Raw genomic sequence first — 18,419 nt, 5'->3', positions numbered from 1 at the left:
CTGCTGCCCGTGCTTGCCACTGTCCCTTGTCAAGCTGGTCTCGGTCTCTTTGCTTCCTTCCCGAATCACAACTTGACTGCAGTACGTGGGATCCACATTTCCTGGCGACTGGAAGCTCGTTGGTTGCAACTGCACTGCATCAAAAGTACTGTTAGAGAAAAACAGAAGAGAAAATGAAGAACACGAGATGAAAGCACGAACCTGCGGAAAATGACGCCTGTAAGCCTGAAGAGTCTCTGAGGACAGGCCAAAGCAATGAAGGAACTCGAAAAACTTGGACTGGGAGAATAGAGAAACGCGCTGCCAGAGAAGATACGTCAAGTCTTTCGCCTGTCCCTTCAATTCACCCAGTTTCCGGTCAATTTCCGGTTCGTAGCTCGTCACAAACGGCTTAATAAACGTAGTTTGTCCCCTGAAAGTATAAATTTCGCTCCTTACAGTACGAAAACAAAAGAATGTAGCAAACTTTAGTCTTGGAATACCACAAGGAAACTATAAAACGAAGCTTTGCTTCATCGTACATCGGAAGCCTACAGCAAGCAAAGACACCTCACTGCTTGCTATTCTAGCTAGCTCTGGATCTTACCAGGAAAATCGGTTGTTCTTTCGACAAACGTCACCGCCGCAATGAGCACCCTACAAAACGAGCTAGTTATAGCTGCGACAACAAGAAACAAAGTTTCAACAGTTACCAGCATTGGCACGAAAATGTATTTTCTTCCTCCTTGTCTGCTTTTATCTTCTCGATGCTCTTGAAACACTGGATAACAATCCTGAAAAAACAAGCCGGATATGAAGGAAGTCACAAACTCCGAACACCTACGTGAGAGTTCTGATGATGAAAGACAAGCTCTATGCCTTGTTCTGATGAACACCCCAAAGCCCGAGCTTTCTCCTTCTATGGCCTGTCCTCCCCGTGAGAATCCGACATTGGTCCCCTAAAGAAAAAATCCGACATTGGTCCCCTAAAGAAAAAATCACGATACACAACTTATGCGGGTAACAACGAAAAATACGCATACTTTGCATACTTTGCAAGCGTCAGCAAACTTACGGAAGTCAGGATAGATCTCTGCTTCCGCGTCCAGATCGCCCAGGTGTGTGTGAGCTCGGTTTGCCTGAAACCAAAATATAAAAACTGCTGAAAGTTGTCAAAGCAATACCTTGTAAAATCGATCCTCCCATTGTGCAACCATTCCCAGATGCTGATTATTCAAGACCGGAGCTTCTCGACGTGGATTGTGGCCGGCTCCTAGCGTACAAAAGATAAATGAAGGTGTTGTCTTCGTAAGTTCAAGATATGCACCTGAATGTTCATGATAAAATTGCCGTCCCCATCGATATCAACAACAGGGATACCATGCGACGCAGCAGCCCCACCAGGAGCGGCAGGGAGCCCAAATCTCATTGCTCTGAGACCCGGAACACAAAGAAAGAGTAAAAAACTTACCAGAGAGGTTTTTAATCTAGTCTCCAAACTCTCACCTCCAGAAGGCAGCCATCGACGAGGCACCTCGTGTTTCATTGCGCAGCCCCACATCTGATGCTGCTTGAGTGGAATGTCCTCATTTGGCGATGGAGCGCGTCACCTCCACGATCTTTCTTCGCGGTTCGAGCAAACGATCCATAGAGCAAACCCTTAGCCCTACGTCATTGGCTTACCTTTTATCCTTTGTCCAATGCAAGATGACCCCATTTCACGCACAATGGAAATCCGTTCTTCAGTTCTTTTTTACACTCGCGATATCCTTATTCTCTTCAGCATGTTCATTGTGGTTATCCGGGTAATTTGTCTTAATCAATGTATTGTATTTTAGCATCTCGAGCAATGAAATGATATACCTTTGCTCCAGACTCTAGCAGCAAGTAAGGTAACCATCATCATTGCGAATGCAGGGCCTAGTCAAAGAAGACATTGGTGGCAGCCATTGTGATCCCATTGAATGCAACAAGGTCTAAGGACAAAGCTGGAGGAGCAATCAAGCTTGCCCGAGTAGTAGACTCCCACACACTGGTCCACATCTGGAGCGCCTCACAACTTTGCCAGCCACCGTCCAATTTTGTGGACATGATATGGCCGTGGAAGCCAATCTTGGTGCAAGATGGAGAGAACTAGCACGAAGTGGCCTGCAAAATTTCACCAAAAATACTCTAGAAAGTATAATTAGATTCTTCAAGTTGGAGATGAACTCATGGGAGCATGCACTCAGTTTAGTTTAGATTATAGTTATAGTTTTATTCTCAAGATATTTAAATACACATACTCGGCAACGAAAATTTTCTTGATCTCAACTACTAAGTATTGTGGCCCAATGTATAGCTATTAACCTTGTCTCCTGCATGGAACTTTAGATGTTTGCTAAGAGTGATGGCTAACCTATCCCAAGCCATAAGAAACTTGAAATGTGGCTGCTCCTACTCACAACTATGGTGCTTAGCTATGCTTGACCCTACTTTGTTATGGTGCATGGCTATAGAGCAGCCGAGCTGGAGTTGCATGGCCGTGCTTAGGCAGCTATGGCTGAGAGATGGAGCTGGTACAAGCAAGAAATCAAAATTTTCAGGAATCAAGAGCTTTACCTTGTATGAGAGAGGGAAATCTTCACGGACTGGCCACAATCCCTTGCAAATGTAGTGATTTGCCAAGCAAATCTGCCACATTGTTCCCAATAGTGCCATCATTGCAAGATCAGCCATCTCATCCATGTGAGTATATCCAGTGGGTTGGTAACCACCATGCCACACTCCTTGCACTTTTTGAGGTTGACTTGTCCATCCCCATGCTGAACAATCACACGATCTCCAATTGCAAGGGCAGAGCTAGAGCTGGGAAGTTGTGGCTAAGAGTTATAGTTGGGAGACCATTGCCAAGCTGGACATGGCTGTGCTAGAGTTGGGCGGCCATGGCCATGCTGGAGCTAGAGCTAGAAAGTTGTAGTTAAGAGTTGGAGTTGGGTGGCCATAGTTGAGTTGGCCATGGCTATGCTAGAGCTGGAGCTGGGAAGCCATGGTTGAGAGCTAGAGCTGGGAAGCCATGGCCGAGCTAGTGCTAAAGTTGGGCAGCCTTGCTGTGGTGTTGGAGCTGGATTGACTTGGGTATAGCCATGGTATGGCACTGCTAAGAGAGTGTTCTAGCTAGATCTAAGTGTTGGCTAGAAGCTAGAGAGGAGCGTATTGGTCAAGATGGATAGAGATCTATTGCATAACCCTAATGACAAATGACAAAGTGTTGTATTTATACTATTTGAAGATTAGATATTAAAATGTTCTATAGCAAACTCAAAAATAAAAGTAGTAATTTTTAAAATTTCTTGAGAGAATGTGATATTTACAAATTGTCCATCTTCAAAGTCAGGAAATCTTTATTCTTTTGGGATCACTTCACAAAAATCATTTTAAATCTCTAATCTAACAGATGTATAAAAAACACTACATAATATTTATATTTTATAACAGTATTCTTTTTTATGTTTTATTAGTTTCTTAACAGCCTAGGGAAAATATAAGTTATAAATTTTTTCTGATGCATTATTTTTTATTTATTTTACCTATTTTGATGAGAATATATACTCTTCAAGATTTAAATGCACATTTTCTCCTTAAAATTATATATATATATATATATATATATATATATATATATATATATATATATATATATATATATATATATATATATATATATATATATATATATATATATATATATATATATATATATATATATATATATATATATATATATATATATATATATATATATATATATATATATATATATATATATATATATATATATATATATATATATATATATATATATATATATATATATATATATATATATATATATATATATATATATATATATATATATATATATATATATATATATATATATATATATATATATATATATATATATTCTACCCTTGAGTTTTGGATTGAGTGCTACTAAATTTCTTTTGCCACTATCACTATTAAGGAGCTTTTTATTCCCTTGAGAGTGAAGCCATAATAATAAATCAATATTATATTGTTTGTAGGATACAGTAATTTTATCTATTGTTATTATTTAATCATTAATCATTTAGCCAAATATATGTAATAAATTTGTGTATAATATACATGAAATTATTTTAGATCGACTTATGTTATACGTCTAAGTTATATCTATTTTAATAAAATATATTAAACAACTTTTTTTTGTTTTTTCGCTAAAGCAAAAGAAATAAATATTTGTCATAGAAAATGGCAGATAAGCACGTTTGCCCACTTGCTGCTAGATCCTTATACCATTCAACTTTCACTAATTCGTGGAGTTTGTGAAAAAGTGAGTTTGTATACAAATTTAATTGGAGCTTTGTGCTTGCGATAAACTCGCTAGAAATCTGCAAGAACTCAAAAATTTTCAAGTCGATCGAGAAATTATTGAGGATGTCCAATAAGGCACGTAAACTCGTGTGTGTGTGCCAGGCCTTTGAAAGTGAAATGATAGACGACGATGAAGATCAAAGGTAAAAGTTTGAGACCTCTCGTCACTCACACTTACGTAGGTGGCGGTTCAAATAAACAACTCATCACCGCGACAAAAGAACTTACATATAAGAGCGACAGAAGAACTGCGTGAACAATCGCAAGCTCGCTACGGGACAAATCCCGATCACTGGAAATGGAACAAATCTCCACAGCCGCAACCTTGGTATCAATTGACATCGAGCAATTCAAATGGAATAGTCCTCGTGAAAATCACCTCTTCTCTTTTCCTTGTTGTCAATCTAGGGCGGTGTTGTGGAGCTCGAGCTTGGATGGCGCCTGGCGGCAGCAACGCTGCTGGCGGTGCTCGGGGCGTCGCTGGGGAGCGTCGGCGGCGTTGGCGGCGGGGGCATCTTCGTGCCGACGCTCATGCTCGTCTGTGGATTCGATGCAAAGACCGCGCCGGCGCTCTCCAAATGTGAGTTTTTTCTTCTTTTCGTGTGTGTTCTTGGATTGGATTGGATTAGATTGGAATGGATTGGACTGGGACTCCAGGGAGAAGAGGATTTTCAAGAACAAGAGAATTTCTTTCTTGATTTGGTGATCTCTTTTTTTGTGGATGTGTGTCCTCCAGGTATGATCTTTGCACAATGTGCTTCCACTGTAGCTTACAATCTCAGGCTGAGATCGTCGCAAACAAACTCGTCGCTCATCGACTATAACTTGGCTCTCCTGTTCCAGCCAATGCTTCTCTTGGGGATTAGCGTCGGTGTGACTTTCAATGTGCTCTTTCCGAATTGGCTCATCACGCTGCTCTTGATCGTCGTCTCTCTCGGTGAGTGCTGGAAGTTTTTCGTGTCTGTCTACGTACAAACTCTTCTTTCTCTTTTGTTTCTCCAGCTATGGCGTCCAGAGCTTTTTCCAAAGGCCTCGAGACCTGGAAGAAGGAGACAAACGAGAAGAGATTGATTTTGGAAGGATCTCTAACACCCGGGCCAGCGAATTTCACCACCTTGGTCCGAACCATAGAATTGTTTATCTTTTTTGTGCTCTCATCGATCTTGACTTTTGCATTGGAAGGATTCTTTGTGGACTACTGTGGAGTGGAAAAAACTGTCTCTTCTCTTCGCGGTTTGGTGCTTGATCACAGGATTACAAGTCTTAAAGGTGCTCTTTCGATCCTTTCATATTTTGTTTTTTGCTTTCTCACAGTTTCTTACACAAAGTTTTTGATCAGGCATACACCGCAAATTGCAGCACAGCCTTCTGGATCTATAACATCTTACAAGTAAGAAAACAAAAAGGAGAAACGTTATTGCGCAAGATCTTCTATCGCTTTCGCTTTTTTCTTTGTTTCCAGGCTCCCGTGACGCTTGCGGTGACTGTCACTCAGGCATTGAGAATGCGTGAACACAGCTCCTACAAGCTACGAGAAAGTTTGCTCGACGAGTCAAGCGAGAGTTCTTCCGCCTCTCTAAAAGCCGCGGGCCGAGCTCTGGACGTCTTTCGCTACGTGTTTTTTGGCGTCCTGGCCGGATCGATCGCCGGCTTGCTTGGAGTCGGAGGTGGCGCGACGCTAGGCCCGATCATGCTCGAGTTTGGAGTTCCTCCACAGGTCGATATCAATTTTTTTCTTCCAGGATCTCCATTTCTTACTGTTGGAACAGACAGCATCAGCCACGGCGACTTTGGCCATGCTGTTCTCGTCATCGCTGTCCGTGGTGGAGTTCTATTTCCTCGGCCGTATCAAAGTGTCATATGGTAATGTTTTCTCGATCGATCGATTTTCCAAAGTTGATTCTTCTTTCTCCAGCTCTCTACTTTGGAGCGATTTGCATCGTCTCCGCGTTTTTAAGCCAGAAGCTTGTCCAAAAGCTACTCAACCTCCTGGGAAGAACTTCAGTCATCACATTCACTCTCGTGTTCGTCATCGTCGTGAGCGTCATATCTCTTGGTCAGTGCAAGCAGTTAGATCCTTTACTCCGTCATTCTCTTCTCATTCCATTTATGTTCTTCGTTTCCTTCTCTCTTGTGTGAAGGCGGTGTGGGAATAGTGGATTCCATCCAAGAGCTCAAGCGCGGTAAGTATATGGGGTTTGGAAGTCTGTGCGCATGAAATTCTATTGCGCTATAATCAAGTTCTTGGCGAAAGCTCTTCTTTGCGCCTCAAAGAGAGCAGAGAACTCTATCGAAATCCTCATTCTTCGAGAAAGTTTCATTAACTTTGTTACGAGAATATGCTTTCGAGGGTTTTAGGGTTCTTCCATGGCGAGGCGATGGGCGGGCGCCTGGAAGCAATGCAGGGCCATGGCGACCTCGGCAGCTCCTCCGGCCGCTCCCGATGCCGCAGCAGTGACGCGCGCTGCGCTGATCCCTTACAGCGAAGGGGCGATCAGATGGGGGGGTAAGAAATACGAAGGGCCCGTGCTGGGGAAGATGAATCTCCTCAAGGGGGAGTATAAGAAGCAGGTCAAGGAGATCCGCAAGGAATTCCAGAAGGAGGTGGAGAAGAAGAGGATCGCCAAGGAGCGGTCGGATGTGGCGGAGCGAGAGAAGGCCTTGCAGCATCGCGAGCAAGAGTGTATTTTGCGGTGGCAGAGGAAAGAGGAGAAGCGGCTCAAGGCGCAGGAGAGGAAAGAGTCCTTGCGCGCTATTATCGTGAGTTCTCTCTTCTTCTTCCTTGGATGTTCTTTCGTGTGTCTTCGATTTTCTCCTGTGGTTTGAGGATGGATAGTGTTTTTGGGAGGATTGATGATCTTGGATGGATTGTTTTCGTGCTTCTTGGATGTTCTCTTGGATTGAAAGAGTGAGGATGGATAGAGTTTTTTGGAGGGAGGATTGATGATCTTGGGTGGATTTTTACAGGACAAGGAAAAAAGGATCAAAGCTGCGAGCCACGCTAGGCAAGTCGCCGAGCACCAAAAGGCCAGGGACGAGAGGCTGGAAGCTCTGCGCGTGTCGAGCTCGTCGTGGATCGAAGAGAAGGATTTGGAGGCGAGGATCAACGAAGCCTTCGTGGATCCCATCCCGCTGCTCAGAGTCGGCAAACCACTGGAAGCATACGACTCTTTCGCAACTCAAGTGCCCAGGTGTGCCATCTCTCACTCAAATTCTCTCTTTTCTCCCTGAAGTTCTAAGTTTTTTCCTTCTTTGCAGTCCCAAGCGACCCGAGGATCCACTGCTCCGAGACGACGATGACGAGCTTCTGAGCGCATTTGGCAAGAAATCTTCTTCCAGGATCACTGGACGTGACATTCTCGCCTCGGCCGCAAGAGCCACGACCAAGACGCCATTCTGATGGAAAGTCTTTAAAAAACTCGCTCGCCGGAATCGAACGCTCGACCCTTTAAAGCCTAACCAAACTAAAACCTAATCGCGGGGTTAGCCAAGAACCCTAGCTCGAGCGAGGATGGGCCGGGGATGCGCGACCGCGCTGGCGCTGGTGCTGTTCTTCCTGGCCATCACCGCCGGCGAGGACGATCGCGTTTCGGATCTATTGCGGCGCCAGGCAGGTTCGAAAGATGGGATTATCGAGCTGGACGATACCGGGATCCGGCATTTGGCCGCGTCGGCCAATCGGCCCTACGCGCTGCTCGTCTTCTTCGACGCGCACCACCTCCGCGAGCGATCGGGCCTGAAGCTGGACGAGCTGCGTGGCGAATTCTCCCTCCTGGCCAGATCCTACATCAAGAACAACGCGGGCGGCAGCGGCGAGTCCAAGATCTTCTTCTGCGCGCTGGAATTCCAGCGCGCGCAGGCCAGCTTCGCGATGTTTGGCGTGAATGCGCTGCCGCACGGGCGCTTCCTCGCGCCGGGCTCGGGGCCGCTCAACGCGTCCGAGTCCATGATGGAGCTCAACGACATGGTGAGATCCGCGGAGGGGATGGCCGCGTACGTGGAGAGCAAGATCAGGCACAAGGTTGGGGCGATCGATCGGCCGCCGCTGGTGTCGAGGAACCAGCTCCTGCTCGTCGCCGCCGCGGCCATCGTCGCCGCTCCATACGTGCTCAAGAAGCTCCTCATCGAAGGCAAGGACACTCCATTCCACAACTCCAAGCTCTGGTGCGTGGGAGCGCTCCTCGTCTACTTCTTCAGCGTCGCCGGGGGCATGCACAACATCATCCGGAAGATGCCGCTCTTCATGCCCGACCGGAACGATCCCTCCAAGATCGTCGCGTTCTACCAGGGATCTGGGATGCAGCTGGGGGCCGAGGGGTTCGCGGTGGGATTTCTCTACACGGTCGTGGGGCTGGTGGTGGCGTTCATCACTCATGTTCTCGTGAGGATCAAGAACAAGACAACGCACAGGGCGATCTTGCTGGTCGGGATGGGAGTTTGCTTTCTGGCGGTGAGATGGGTGGTGGCGCTGGATCACTGGAAGACTGGGTATGAGATCCACGGTTATCTCCCGCGGGGCTGGCTCTAGATGGAAGAACAAGAGGAAGAAAACTCTCGAGGAGGAAGAGGATCTTCACTCGCTACTTTCAGAAACTTATTAACGATTCTTCGACACTAAGAAAGCTCTGGTTCACCTAAAGATCTGTGTCTCTTGGCCATGGCTACTTGTGCCGCTGCCGCTGCTGCTGCTGCTGCTGCTAGTGGTGGTGCTTTTGGACGTGGGATTGGAAAGGCCGTGACTAGCAAGGCGATCAGCAAGGCTGGGAGAGCGCGTGTGGCTTGCAATTGCCACAAGATGTTCGTTCCAGGTGAGAGTGGTAGTGACGTAGTTTCTCTTCGATTTTTTCTTTTGTAGGAGAGTGCTTTGTAGGAAGTTTCAGATTCGAGAGAATAGCAGGATGCCAGGATTCGGAGGGCGGACTCCCGAGGGCCGTGCTGCGGACACGCTCCACAACTTCTTCACCTACATTGCTGTCAAGATCGTTGCTTCGCAGCTAGAGGTACCTTGGAAAGCTTTCGTCCCTTTGGGAAAAAATTTCTTTGCGGGTGCTCTGAAGCTTTGTGTGTTCCAGGACTACAACAAGGAGGCGTACGATGATCTCATGAAGTTCCTGGACAAGGTGCCACTCAAGGACGGAGATAAGTTTTGCTCGGCATTGATGAGGGAGTCTGGCCGTCACAAAGCACTTGGTAAGAGACTTTTTTTTTTTTTTTTCTTTATTGATTCATGGAAGTGGTTTATTAGCATTGAGAATTCTTGAGGTAAGTGAATGTTGAGATTGTTGTTATTAAAATTTTGTTGTGATGTTGTAGGTGAGAGCAGCATATGCAAATAATGATTTTGAGTGGGAAAACATGAAGGAAATGTCTTTGCAGGTATGTTTATTTCTCTATTTTTTATTTGTTATTTTGTGTTTGTTCTATGTTACAGAAAATAGACAATGGTAACACCAAACTAATGAGGGATTTTCTTGCTGAGACAACTGGAATTGAATAATATCAAATTGAATAATATCTTGAGAGCAGGAATGGTATTTTTTGAGAGTGGTCTTTTTTTTTTGAAGAAAATCTTAGATTTTAATTAATTAATAAGTAATACCATTGTATCCATCTAGAATGGCATTCTTAATCTTGGTGAATGCAATCTTATACCATAAAAGTTCTCCAAAACTAGATTTTCTTGTGACCATCAATGGTTTCCTCACCACTTGATAATGCTTTTCATTGGAACTCAAGGCATACCCTTTCTTGATTGTCCTCTTGTTGGCTTGATTCTGGATATGGCTCTCTTCCTCCTCTCCATCGTCTTCCTCCTCTAGGGATTCTTCATAAGTCTCCTCATCAGATTCATCAGAGATGCTCAACTCAACTTCAGTGTTCTTGGATGAAAGCTTGGTGGAGGATTGCTTGAATCTTGAACTTTTGCTTCTGGATTTGGTGGTGTTGCTACGATTGGGATTCCTTTGCCTCTCTGGTTTCTTGGGTGGTACAAATCTAATTCTGCCACCTTTGGTGAATTTGCGCTTGCACGAATTGCATCTATACCGTGGCTGTGAAGCTTTTTTATTGTTATTATAGCAAAATTTGGTGTCAAGGGAGTTGCATCGCGGGCACTTCGTTAATTCTTCATCTTGACATTTATTTTGTGATTGATACTTCTGTACATTGTCACTAATGAATAGAGATTAGAGGTTCCTTACAAGAAAATTCCAAATCATACATACCTTGCCAGGATCCAAACCTAACGAGTAGGGACGGACGAAAAAACCTAAATTCAGTATGGTTGATTTATTAAATCTTATCCTGTTTCCTAATTAAGCTGCAAGATTTTATTAGAATATAATTTAACTATAACATTGTTTTGTTTATAAGTATCATTCACTTATTTATGTTTGATAATAAAATTTAAAAACGTATAAATTAACATGACAATATTCCTCTCTTTTTTTTGTAGAATTTAGGGTTTTTCTCATGGCGATTGAGCAGAGGAGAAGTGAGCGATGCAGCACCTCGTCGCTGGTAAGGGGGATCCAGAGCTTGATCGCCGAATCCCACAGGCAATCCGCGCGGATCGCAGCGCAGGAAAGGGCAGCAGCGCTGTGCCGCAAGCAGATGCTTGTGGATTTCGTCTACCAGGTGAACACGATCAATGGCGAGGGCTACGACTCCATCCCCCAGACCGGGGCAGTGATTGACGCAGCCAGGAGTGGCCAGGGCGCCGTGGATCAATCGCTGGACACCATCGTCACCCTCAACTTGCACGACGCCTATGGCATGGTGGAGCGTGAGGCGAGCGAATGCTGCTCCCACCCGCCATCTCTCACGATCTCCGGGATCAAGAGGATCCACAAGGTCTTGTTCCAGAATCGCGAGGGGTGGGAGAGCGATGCCGGCCAGTTCCGGCAGAAGGACGTGTTTGTGCGCCTGGAAGATGGATCGTTCCACCAGTTTGTGGAGCCGGATCAGATCTCCGCCAAGCTCCAGCGGCTGATAGGAGCGACCAACACGAGGCTGGAAGAGATCTTCCCGATCGATCGCGGCGGCGACGACACTTTTGACGTTGGCAAGCTTCTCGAGGTGGCGGTGACGTTCTTCCTGGAATTCGAGCTCGTTCATCCATTCCGCGATGGGAATGGGCGAGTCGGGAGAGTTTTGCTCGCGTTTCTCCTGTGGAGCATCACTCCAATGGTGCCCAACAACGCCTACCTGGTCGAGAGCGAGGAGATTGTGAGCTATGGCGTGTACCGCAGCTGCTTCCAGGAGGAGGAGACGATCGAGCATGGGATCGAGAGGAGGTGTTACAGGGAAACGCGAGATCCCGGCCGGCTCATAGCCATCTTCACGGAAGGAGTGTACGTTGAATGGAAGAAATTTTTTGAGGCAGTGGGATTGGATTTGCCGAAAACCTTATAATCAAGACAGAATATTTGTTTTTGTGAGAGAGAGATTGAGCGGCCTTTATTGACTAGGAATGATATGAGTGCGCTTGTTTGTGAGAGAATTCTCTTCCAGGGCAAAGCCACTGTTGTTCTCTTCAGATCTTTCCAATTCCAATGTGGAGGCACAGCAGGAGGCTCACTAGAATTGCAAGCACAATCTTGAATGGGAGCTCTGTCATTGATGCTTGGTTCAATGCTACATCTTACCAGGTTTTTGCCTCTTTTCTTCCTTGGGATTTTCTCATGTCTTGATCATGAATCTAAAAGGTTGGGCAAGTTCTTCTCACGCTCCCCAATTCATTTGCTCAGCTGGGATTAGTCTCTGGCATTCTTTTCCAGCTCTTCTATGGAACCCTTGGGGCATGGGCTTGCTACATGACAACTTGGCTGTATATGAACTACAGGAAGAGATTTGAAAGAGAAGCTCTGTACAGTGACAAGCATGAAATTCAGGTCCCTTCTACATTATTGAATCAATCTTGATAATCTTACATGGTTTTGTCTCAGTGGTATGAAGTTTTAGATGGGCTTCTTGGTACATTTTGGAAGTACCTTGGCTTGATATTTAACACTGGCCTCCAGGTGTTGCAAAGTGCTATCACACTTATAGGAGCATCCAAGTAATATCACCTTTTTTCAAAAAAAAATTAAAATTTTCTATGCATTTTATTTTGGACAGCCTTGCCCATATCCTCAATGATCGTCTAGACAAGCGATCATGGACTGTGGTGCTCGGAGCTTGCGTTATACCCAGTATTTTGATCCCCAGAGCTCAAAACTACAGAGTATTATCTTCTGTTGGTATTGTAATGACTACTTACACTGCTTGGTACATGGTTTTAGCTTCCATTTTCCAAGGAAAGGTATTTATTTTATGACCTTCTTATCGATAGAAATCTCACACGATCATGTACAAAACAGGATGGCCCTGTGAAACACAATGCTCCACACTCCTCTCTAGACTACTTCTTGGGAGCTTCCAACATCTTATACGCGTTTGGAGGCCATGGATTGACAATGTAAGTCGGATCTCTTTACTATAACATCACCTCGTTATCTTCACCATCTTAGCGAGCTCACCCATGCCATGAAGAAGCCACAAAAATTTAAGGAGATTTACCTCTACGCGGTTCTCTACATATGGACTCTCACTTTGCCTTCGGCCATCGCGGTTTACTGGACGTATGGAGAGGAGATGCTCCAGCACTCATACGCTCTCACCAGGTTCCACAAGTCCAAGTACCGTGACGTAGCCATAGTTCTCATGATCATCCACCAGGCGAGAAGAAAGAACTTTGTTGCGAAAGAAGATAAACTTGGAAAGCTTGCCTGACCATAGTGCTCTTTGCTGCAGTTCGTCCAGTTTGGCTTCTCGGTGCTTCCGATCTATCTTACGTGGGAGAAGTTTTGCGGGATACACTCGTTGCCAGGACGATACTTGCTCAAATCCGCCGCGAGATTGCCAGTCGTGATACTGGTCTGGCTCGTCGCGCTGATGATTCCCTTCATTGGCGTTATCAATATAGTGGCGGCTGCTTTCTTCACGAGCTTTACGATCTACATTGTCCCGTGCGTGGCTTTCATGGTTTATCACAGAAGTACTTCTGCGCGAAAGGCAAGTTTAGCATTTGCAGTTCAAGCTCTCAATGTTACCTTGTGAGCAGGAGTCCAAAGAGGGGCCTCCTTTCTGGCTGCCGAGCTGGATATGGATATATGCAATCAACGTCGGTGTTGTTGTCTGGATACTTGTAATCGGTGTTGGATTCGGAGCCTGGGCTGGCGTGAGAAATCTACGAAGGAAATTCCACCTGTTTGGATTTTTTACCCGATGTTACGAATGCTGAATCGAAGACATAGTGTACGCATATATAAGAATCGTCGGCAATGATCCTTGAGCTGATAAGAACACCGATCAGAAACTCATTGAGTCGTGCCTGTGAAAACTTACAGCATAAACTAGCATTTTGGTCGATGTTTTGGCGGAGAAGGCAAAGTTTGCTTGGGGCCTTCACCGTTTAGAACGATGAATGCCATCTCCAGGCCCCAAGTAAGATGTCCGTCTAGGTGGCAATGGAACAGCCAAGTTCCTGGTCGCAGACTCATAACGTTAGAAGCCGAATGAATGGGAAGTATCATACCTGGATTGTCAGCCTTGAATCTTAAAGCTATCCAGCCTTTGATTGGAATCAACGCAGTGTTCCTGCGTGGAGGATCCACAAGGTTGAACTTGCGCTCGTCTCGAGCACCGTCAAAGTTGCCGTGCCCCTCGCCAACGATGTAGAAGTCAAAACCGTGGAGGTGAAATGGATGGCTGTCGTTTGCAAGGTTGATGGTCGTCTGGAGAACGAGCTGGACGTTGGCACCGTAAGGAATGACGCTCACTCTCGTTCCAGTCTCCGAAAAGAGATCAGAGATATCGAAAGCCTTGCCAACGTAGTCGTATGGAGCCGGCGGCTTGTCAGGAAAATCGGCCGTGAAGACACCCGGAATCCTGTTGTAATAAGCTTCTAGAATGGACGAAGTCTTCGGTGAGACGAAAGAAACGTTGTTGATGGAGCTTGATAGGCGTAGTCCTGCTGGTCCCGAGCAATTGATGCCTGGAGAGCAAGGCTTTACGTTCAAGCTGACGACGTGAAACAGGCGTCGATCTGCGAACTGAGGAACTTGTTCTGGATACTGTTTCGAGTTTAAGCTCCGCAGCAGCTTCTGGAACTTTTGCCCCAAGGCCTTGTCGTCCGGGTTCGGCAGGTTATGAAGAACTGGCATGAGCGAAAAATTCCCGTGTGGAGTAATGTACTCGATGATGCCAAGAGCTGCTGTTGGCTGGAAGAGAGCACCACCGGATCTCCAAGGCGAGGCTGCCATGTAGTAACTTCCACCGTGCTGGCTTGCCTTGACTAGAACTGATACGGTTTGCCCCGGGGTGATGAGAAACTCGGTGACTGTGAGATGCTTTGTGTAGGATGCGTCGATCTCGACGACGGTCATGGTGTGATTTGCGATTGAGAAGAAGAGGTCCTGTTCCAGTGCAGCATTGATGATTCTCAGGAGGTAAGCTTCTCCTGGTATGAAGCCGATCTTGTGCGTGTTCTCTTCGTGAGTGAATGACTTGGAATAAGAAGTCGCCGAACAGTTAAAGAGAGGCCCAGGCTTCCCGTTGATTATGAAAGCGTTGGACATGTCCGGTGCTCCGCCAGAAACTATAGCTCGCTCCTCCTCTTCGAGGAGATCGTTGACAAACCAATCTCCTGGAGAAGCGACTCGCAAAATCAAACCAAAAGTTTTAGAGAGCTTTGCTTACCAAGGATGATGGTCTCGTCTCTAAATGGCTGGGGAAATGGATACGGCCGCGGTCTTCTGGTAACAGGCTCGATGATAAACGCACCATGAACTGTGCCTCTAAGCCAAGCTGCATGAGCGTGCCAGAAAAGTGTCCCGACTTGATCGACTCTAAATCGATACGTGAACGAGTTTCTCTCTTGGATGGGACACTGAGTTATAAATGCAGGCCCGTCTTGCCAACACGAAAGCCGCTGCTGAACTCCATGCCTACGCACAGGAACACCAAAAAAAAGAAAAGAAGAAAAAAGAAAACCTTAGCTCATGTTTACAAAAACAAATGTATGTTACCAGTGAATAGTGATGTTGCTGCGTATCATATTATGAACTCGAACTATCACTTTATCGCCTTGTTGGATGCGGATGGAAGGCCCGGGAAACTGCCCATTGACAGCAACAATCCTCGTAGCTCTGCATAACTTGTTAACACTCATATATGCGACCTGTCATACACAAAAGACTGGAACGTCATTCTCCAAAGATAACCAGATATACTCACATTAAACTCAAACTTTCTCGTTCTCCCGGCTGCCTGTCGGAAGAAAAGAATGACGCACAGCAGCAAAAACCGTGTTCCAGAGCTCCTCACAAGCTCCATTTGCGTGTTTTTGCGAGCAACACCAATCCCAGCTTATAAACATATAGAGAACGATGGGAGCCGGCAACGCGGTCTTAGACAGCTTTTCCAAGATTCCTGTCCAACTAAGAACAGTGATGAGCTGCGAGCCAGACAATAAGAACGAAGAGCAAGGATCATCATCTACCTCAAAAGCTTCGCATGCCACCAGCAATCATCCATGCTGCCAGAAAAAAAGAAAAAGTTGAAAGAAAGAGATAAAGAAAAAACTCACCTTTTCTCGACCTCGATCCATCACCCATCGCGTACGCTGTGATTCAAAGCCAGCACGTAGACAGCCGTGTTCTTGGGATCCAAGCGAAGAACATTCTCCACCGCCACCGCGCCTCTCCGGCGATCCCTCCGCCCCTTGCACGACGAGAGAACGCACGTCCAGTCCAGCGCGTCCGGCACAAACGGCATGCTGCGCACCAGCTCCTCCGCATTGCCACCATAGCCCGCCCTCCCGAGAAGATCCACCATGCAGCAGTAGTGCTGCTTGCTCGGATCGATGCCAAAATCCACCACCATGGAGCAAAATCGCGCCCACCCGCGGTAGACATCGCCGCCGTGGCTGGACGCGCGCAGCGCCAGCACGAACGAGATCGCATTGGGCGCCTCCTCCATCGCCATCGCCGCGAAGAGCTCCAGGGCGACCTCCCCCTCGCCGCTCCGGGCATAACCCGCGATTAGGGTATTCCACGCCACTATGTCCACGCTGGGCATACTGCCAAACGCCCGCCTCCCCTCCGCCAAACGCCCGCTACCGACGTACGCCGCCAGGAGAGTGTTAAACGAGCAATCGTTCCGCTCGTCCATGGCGTAGAATACGTCTATCGCCTCCGCCAAACACCCCGCCTCGAGCAGGCACGCCATGAGCGTGTTCCACGACACCAAGTCTCGCTCGTACATACGGTCGAAGATCTCCCGGGCGTTCTCCGGTAGGCCGTAGTGTCTGTACGCATCTAGAATGAGATTCCACGATACCATATCACGCTCGGGCATGGAATCAAACGCGTGCTTGGCCTCCTCCAGATGCCCGGATTGGGAATATGCCAAGAGTATAGTGTTCCACGAGACGAGTATTCTCTCTTGCATGGAATCAAACACGCGCTTAGCGCCGTCAATCTTCAAGTTGTGTGCCAGTACGGCTAAGAGAGAGTTCACTGCTACGACGTTAAACTCCGGCAATCGCCGAAAGAGGTTCGTAGCATATTCCAGATGCCCGCTCTCAGCATATGCTGTTAGCATCGCGCAGTAGCACGCGAGATCCCACTCGGGCATGGAATCAAACACGCGCTTTGCCTGGAAAGATTCCCTTTCCTCTCCGTACGCCCATATCATCGTCGTACACGCAATGAGATCCCAGTCGGGCATCTTAGAGAAGACGCGCCTGGCCTGCTCAATATGCCCTGCTTGGGCATACGCCATGAGCATCGTGGTGAAAGATACCAGGTTGCGCTCTTTCATGCCATCAAGAACCCGCCGGGCCTGGTCAAGATTCCCGTTCTGCACAAGTGTCACCAGCATACAGTTCCATGAGACGAGATTCCGCTCGGGCATCGCATCAAAGACGCGCTTCGCATCCTCCAGATGCCCATTCCGGGCATATGCCTGCAGGAGCAGCACCCACGAGAAGACGTTCTTGCGCTTGATGCCGTCGAAGATTCTCCTGGCATCGCCGGGGCTGCCACACTTTCCGTACGCCTCGAGCAGCACATTGCAAAGGAAGGAATCTTCTCCGGCTTGGAGACGGTGCCTGGCGAGCGATGAAGCGGCATTTGCCGCGGGAAGCGTGGTAGAGGATCTAATGAGCTCGATGCATTGGTTCCTGTCTAAAAGGCTTGTCATTATTAATTATGCTTATCACTAAAACTAATTAGAATTAACAACATTTTCCCATACGAGTATTTATATCCTTTAGAATATCACTGTGACCTAAATATTATCTGTGCGATGGTTCCGATGGTGGCAAAGGGAAGCGATTTGGTTGTGTTTGAGGTATTGAGATCATGAACTTCTTTGTGGAATTGCATAGAACTAACGTAAACTCCAGGCTGACAATGGGCGGAGATGGTTTCGCGAGGCCAAGAATGACGAACCCTTTAAGCCCATGATGGAGGAGTTTTGCAAGCGTTTTGGGCTGGCAATGTCCGAGACAACGTTCTACGATCATGGTCTAACTGTCAGTCCAACCGAGGTAAGTTCTCCACTCCTTGTGTGTTTTATACCGAGTTCGCGTGGTTGCTTATCAGGGGATTTACTGGGGAGTGAACTTAGACGCGGGCGACGAGAGCAAGATCATGGTGGCGACCAAGAACAGGAAGGATCGGCCGCTAAGGCTGGTTTACGCATGCCAAGGGCCGAAAGTTCTAAACTCCCCACGCGATTTTCGCGAGAGTTTCACGAAGGAGACGTGGTCGACGACGCTAAAGGAGATTTATGCCCTGATGGCGCAAAATTTCCCAAGTTCCCTCTACAATTACTACTACTATATGGATAGCCAGTGGAAGGAGGTCAAGAAATCGAGCAGTGGAGGCATTCATGAAGATATTTTCGTTAAAGCGGTCAAGCGAGGCGAAAAGGTGGCGGAGAAAACGATATAAATATGTGCATACTTTTGTAAATAATTTTCTTGGCATGCGAAAAAC

The 18,419-nt window shown here is 46.7% G+C and overlaps 7 protein-coding genes and 1 long non-coding RNA gene across 13 annotated transcripts; 5 read left to right on the top strand and 3 right to left on the bottom strand.

The window, feature by feature from the left end:
- Positions 1–446: 446 nt before the first annotated feature.
- On the bottom strand, positions 447–1,348 carry LOC9651655. Its single transcript, XR_002992251.1, has 6 exons — positions 1,307–1,348; positions 1,164–1,252; positions 1,055–1,118; positions 824–938; positions 693–773; positions 447–636 (listed from the first exon to the last, which is right to left on the bottom strand). It is a non-coding gene; the product is annotated as an uncharacterized LOC9651655 (long non-coding RNA).
- Positions 1,349–4,581: 3,233 nt separating this feature from the next.
- On the top strand, positions 4,582–6,712 carry LOC9651654 (sulfite exporter TauE/SafE family protein 3). Its single transcript, XM_024673815.1, has 10 exons — positions 4,582–4,702; positions 4,783–4,954; positions 5,111–5,311; positions 5,377–5,492; positions 5,557–5,643; positions 5,714–5,764; positions 5,837–6,091; positions 6,144–6,237; positions 6,290–6,430; positions 6,516–6,712. Exons 1-10 carry the CDS (start codon positions 4,673–4,675, stop codon positions 6,590–6,592), a joined length of 1,224 nt encoding a protein of 407 aa, XP_024529583.1. The 5' UTR covers positions 4,582–4,672; the 3' UTR covers positions 6,593–6,712.
- Positions 6,713–6,731: 19 nt separating this feature from the next.
- Positions 6,732–7,833, top strand: LOC112345965 (intersectin-2-like). Its single transcript, XM_024673817.1, has 3 exons — positions 6,732–7,134; positions 7,342–7,565; positions 7,633–7,833. Exons 1-3 carry the CDS (start codon positions 6,742–6,744, stop codon positions 7,772–7,774), a joined length of 759 nt encoding a protein of 252 aa, XP_024529585.1. The 5' UTR covers positions 6,732–6,741; the 3' UTR covers positions 7,775–7,833.
- A 24-nt stretch (positions 7,834–7,857) lies between these two features.
- Positions 7,858–9,013, top strand: LOC9651653 (probable dolichyl-diphosphooligosaccharide--protein glycosyltransferase subunit 3B). Of its 2 annotated transcripts, XM_024673816.1 has the most exons (2): positions 7,858–8,728; positions 8,837–9,013. In XM_024673816.1, exons 1-2 carry the CDS (start codon positions 7,886–7,888, stop codon positions 8,900–8,902), a joined length of 909 nt encoding a protein of 302 aa, XP_024529584.1. In that variant the 5' UTR covers positions 7,858–7,885; the 3' UTR covers positions 8,903–9,013. The 2 variants fall into 2 exon arrangements, with proteins under 2 accessions (XP_024529584.1, XP_002968974.1); XM_002968928.2 differs by having other exon boundaries at positions 7,858–9,013.
- Positions 9,004–9,908, top strand: LOC9651652 (chaperonin-like RBCX protein 1, chloroplastic). The gene is made up of 6 exons (XM_024673818.1): positions 9,004–9,182; positions 9,280–9,374; positions 9,447–9,564; positions 9,620–9,636; positions 9,688–9,750; positions 9,806–9,908. Exons 1-6 carry the CDS (start codon positions 9,032–9,034, stop codon positions 9,869–9,871), a joined length of 510 nt encoding a protein of 169 aa, XP_024529586.1. The 5' UTR covers positions 9,004–9,031; the 3' UTR covers positions 9,872–9,908.
- A 1,912-nt stretch (positions 9,909–11,820) lies between these two features.
- Positions 11,821–13,756, top strand: LOC9650806 (auxin transporter protein 1). Of its 3 annotated transcripts, none has more exons than XM_024673811.1 (8): positions 11,821–12,023; positions 12,153–12,266; positions 12,321–12,433; positions 12,493–12,676; positions 12,735–12,832; positions 12,885–13,110; positions 13,168–13,428; positions 13,478–13,756. In XM_024673811.1, exons 1-8 carry the CDS (start codon positions 11,928–11,930, stop codon positions 13,655–13,657), a joined length of 1,272 nt encoding a protein of 423 aa, XP_024529579.1. In that variant the 5' UTR covers positions 11,821–11,927; the 3' UTR covers positions 13,658–13,756. The 3 variants fall into 3 exon arrangements, with proteins under 3 accessions (XP_024529579.1, XP_024529577.1, XP_024529578.1); XM_024673809.1 differs by having other exon boundaries at positions 11,822–12,023; positions 12,081–12,266; XM_024673810.1 differs by having other exon boundaries at positions 11,824–12,023; positions 12,081–12,266; positions 12,885–13,092.
- On the bottom strand, positions 13,610–16,209 carry LOC9651651 (laccase-11). Of its 3 annotated transcripts, XM_024673807.1 has the most exons (8): positions 16,004–16,209; positions 15,917–15,952; positions 15,652–15,871; positions 15,444–15,595; positions 15,115–15,362; positions 13,952–15,061; positions 13,762–13,900; positions 13,610–13,709 (listed from the first exon to the last, which is right to left on the bottom strand). In XM_024673807.1, the coding sequence occupies exons 3-7, from the start codon at positions 15,748–15,750 to the stop codon at positions 13,770–13,772; spliced, it is 1,740 nt and encodes a 579-aa protein (XP_024529575.1). In that variant the 5' UTR covers positions 15,751–15,871; positions 15,917–15,952; positions 16,004–16,209; the 3' UTR covers positions 13,610–13,709; positions 13,762–13,769. The 3 variants fall into 3 exon arrangements, with proteins under 3 accessions (XP_024529575.1, XP_024529574.1, XP_002968695.1); XM_024673806.1 differs by lacking the exon at positions 13,610–13,709 and having other exon boundaries at positions 13,760–13,900; XM_002968649.2 differs by lacking the exon at positions 13,610–13,709 and having other exon boundaries at positions 13,760–13,900; positions 15,652–15,854.
- On the bottom strand, positions 16,024–17,619 carry LOC112345991 (pentatricopeptide repeat-containing protein At4g02750-like). The gene is made up of 2 exons (XM_024673892.1): positions 16,877–17,619; positions 16,024–16,723 (listed from the first exon to the last, which is right to left on the bottom strand). The coding sequence occupies exons 1-2, from the start codon at positions 17,617–17,619 to the stop codon at positions 16,024–16,026; spliced, it is 1,443 nt and encodes a 480-aa protein (XP_024529660.1).
- Between the last annotated feature and the right edge of the window lie 800 nt (positions 17,620–18,419).

The sequence above is a fragment of the Selaginella moellendorffii genome, unplaced genomic scaffold (assembly GCF_000143415.4).
Source record: "Selaginella moellendorffii unplaced genomic scaffold, v1.0 SELMOscaffold_11, whole genome shotgun sequence".
Lineage (NCBI taxonomy): Eukaryota > Viridiplantae > Streptophyta > Lycopodiopsida > Selaginellales > Selaginellaceae > Selaginella > Selaginella moellendorffii.
This window is presented reverse-complemented; position numbering and strand designations above follow the sequence as displayed.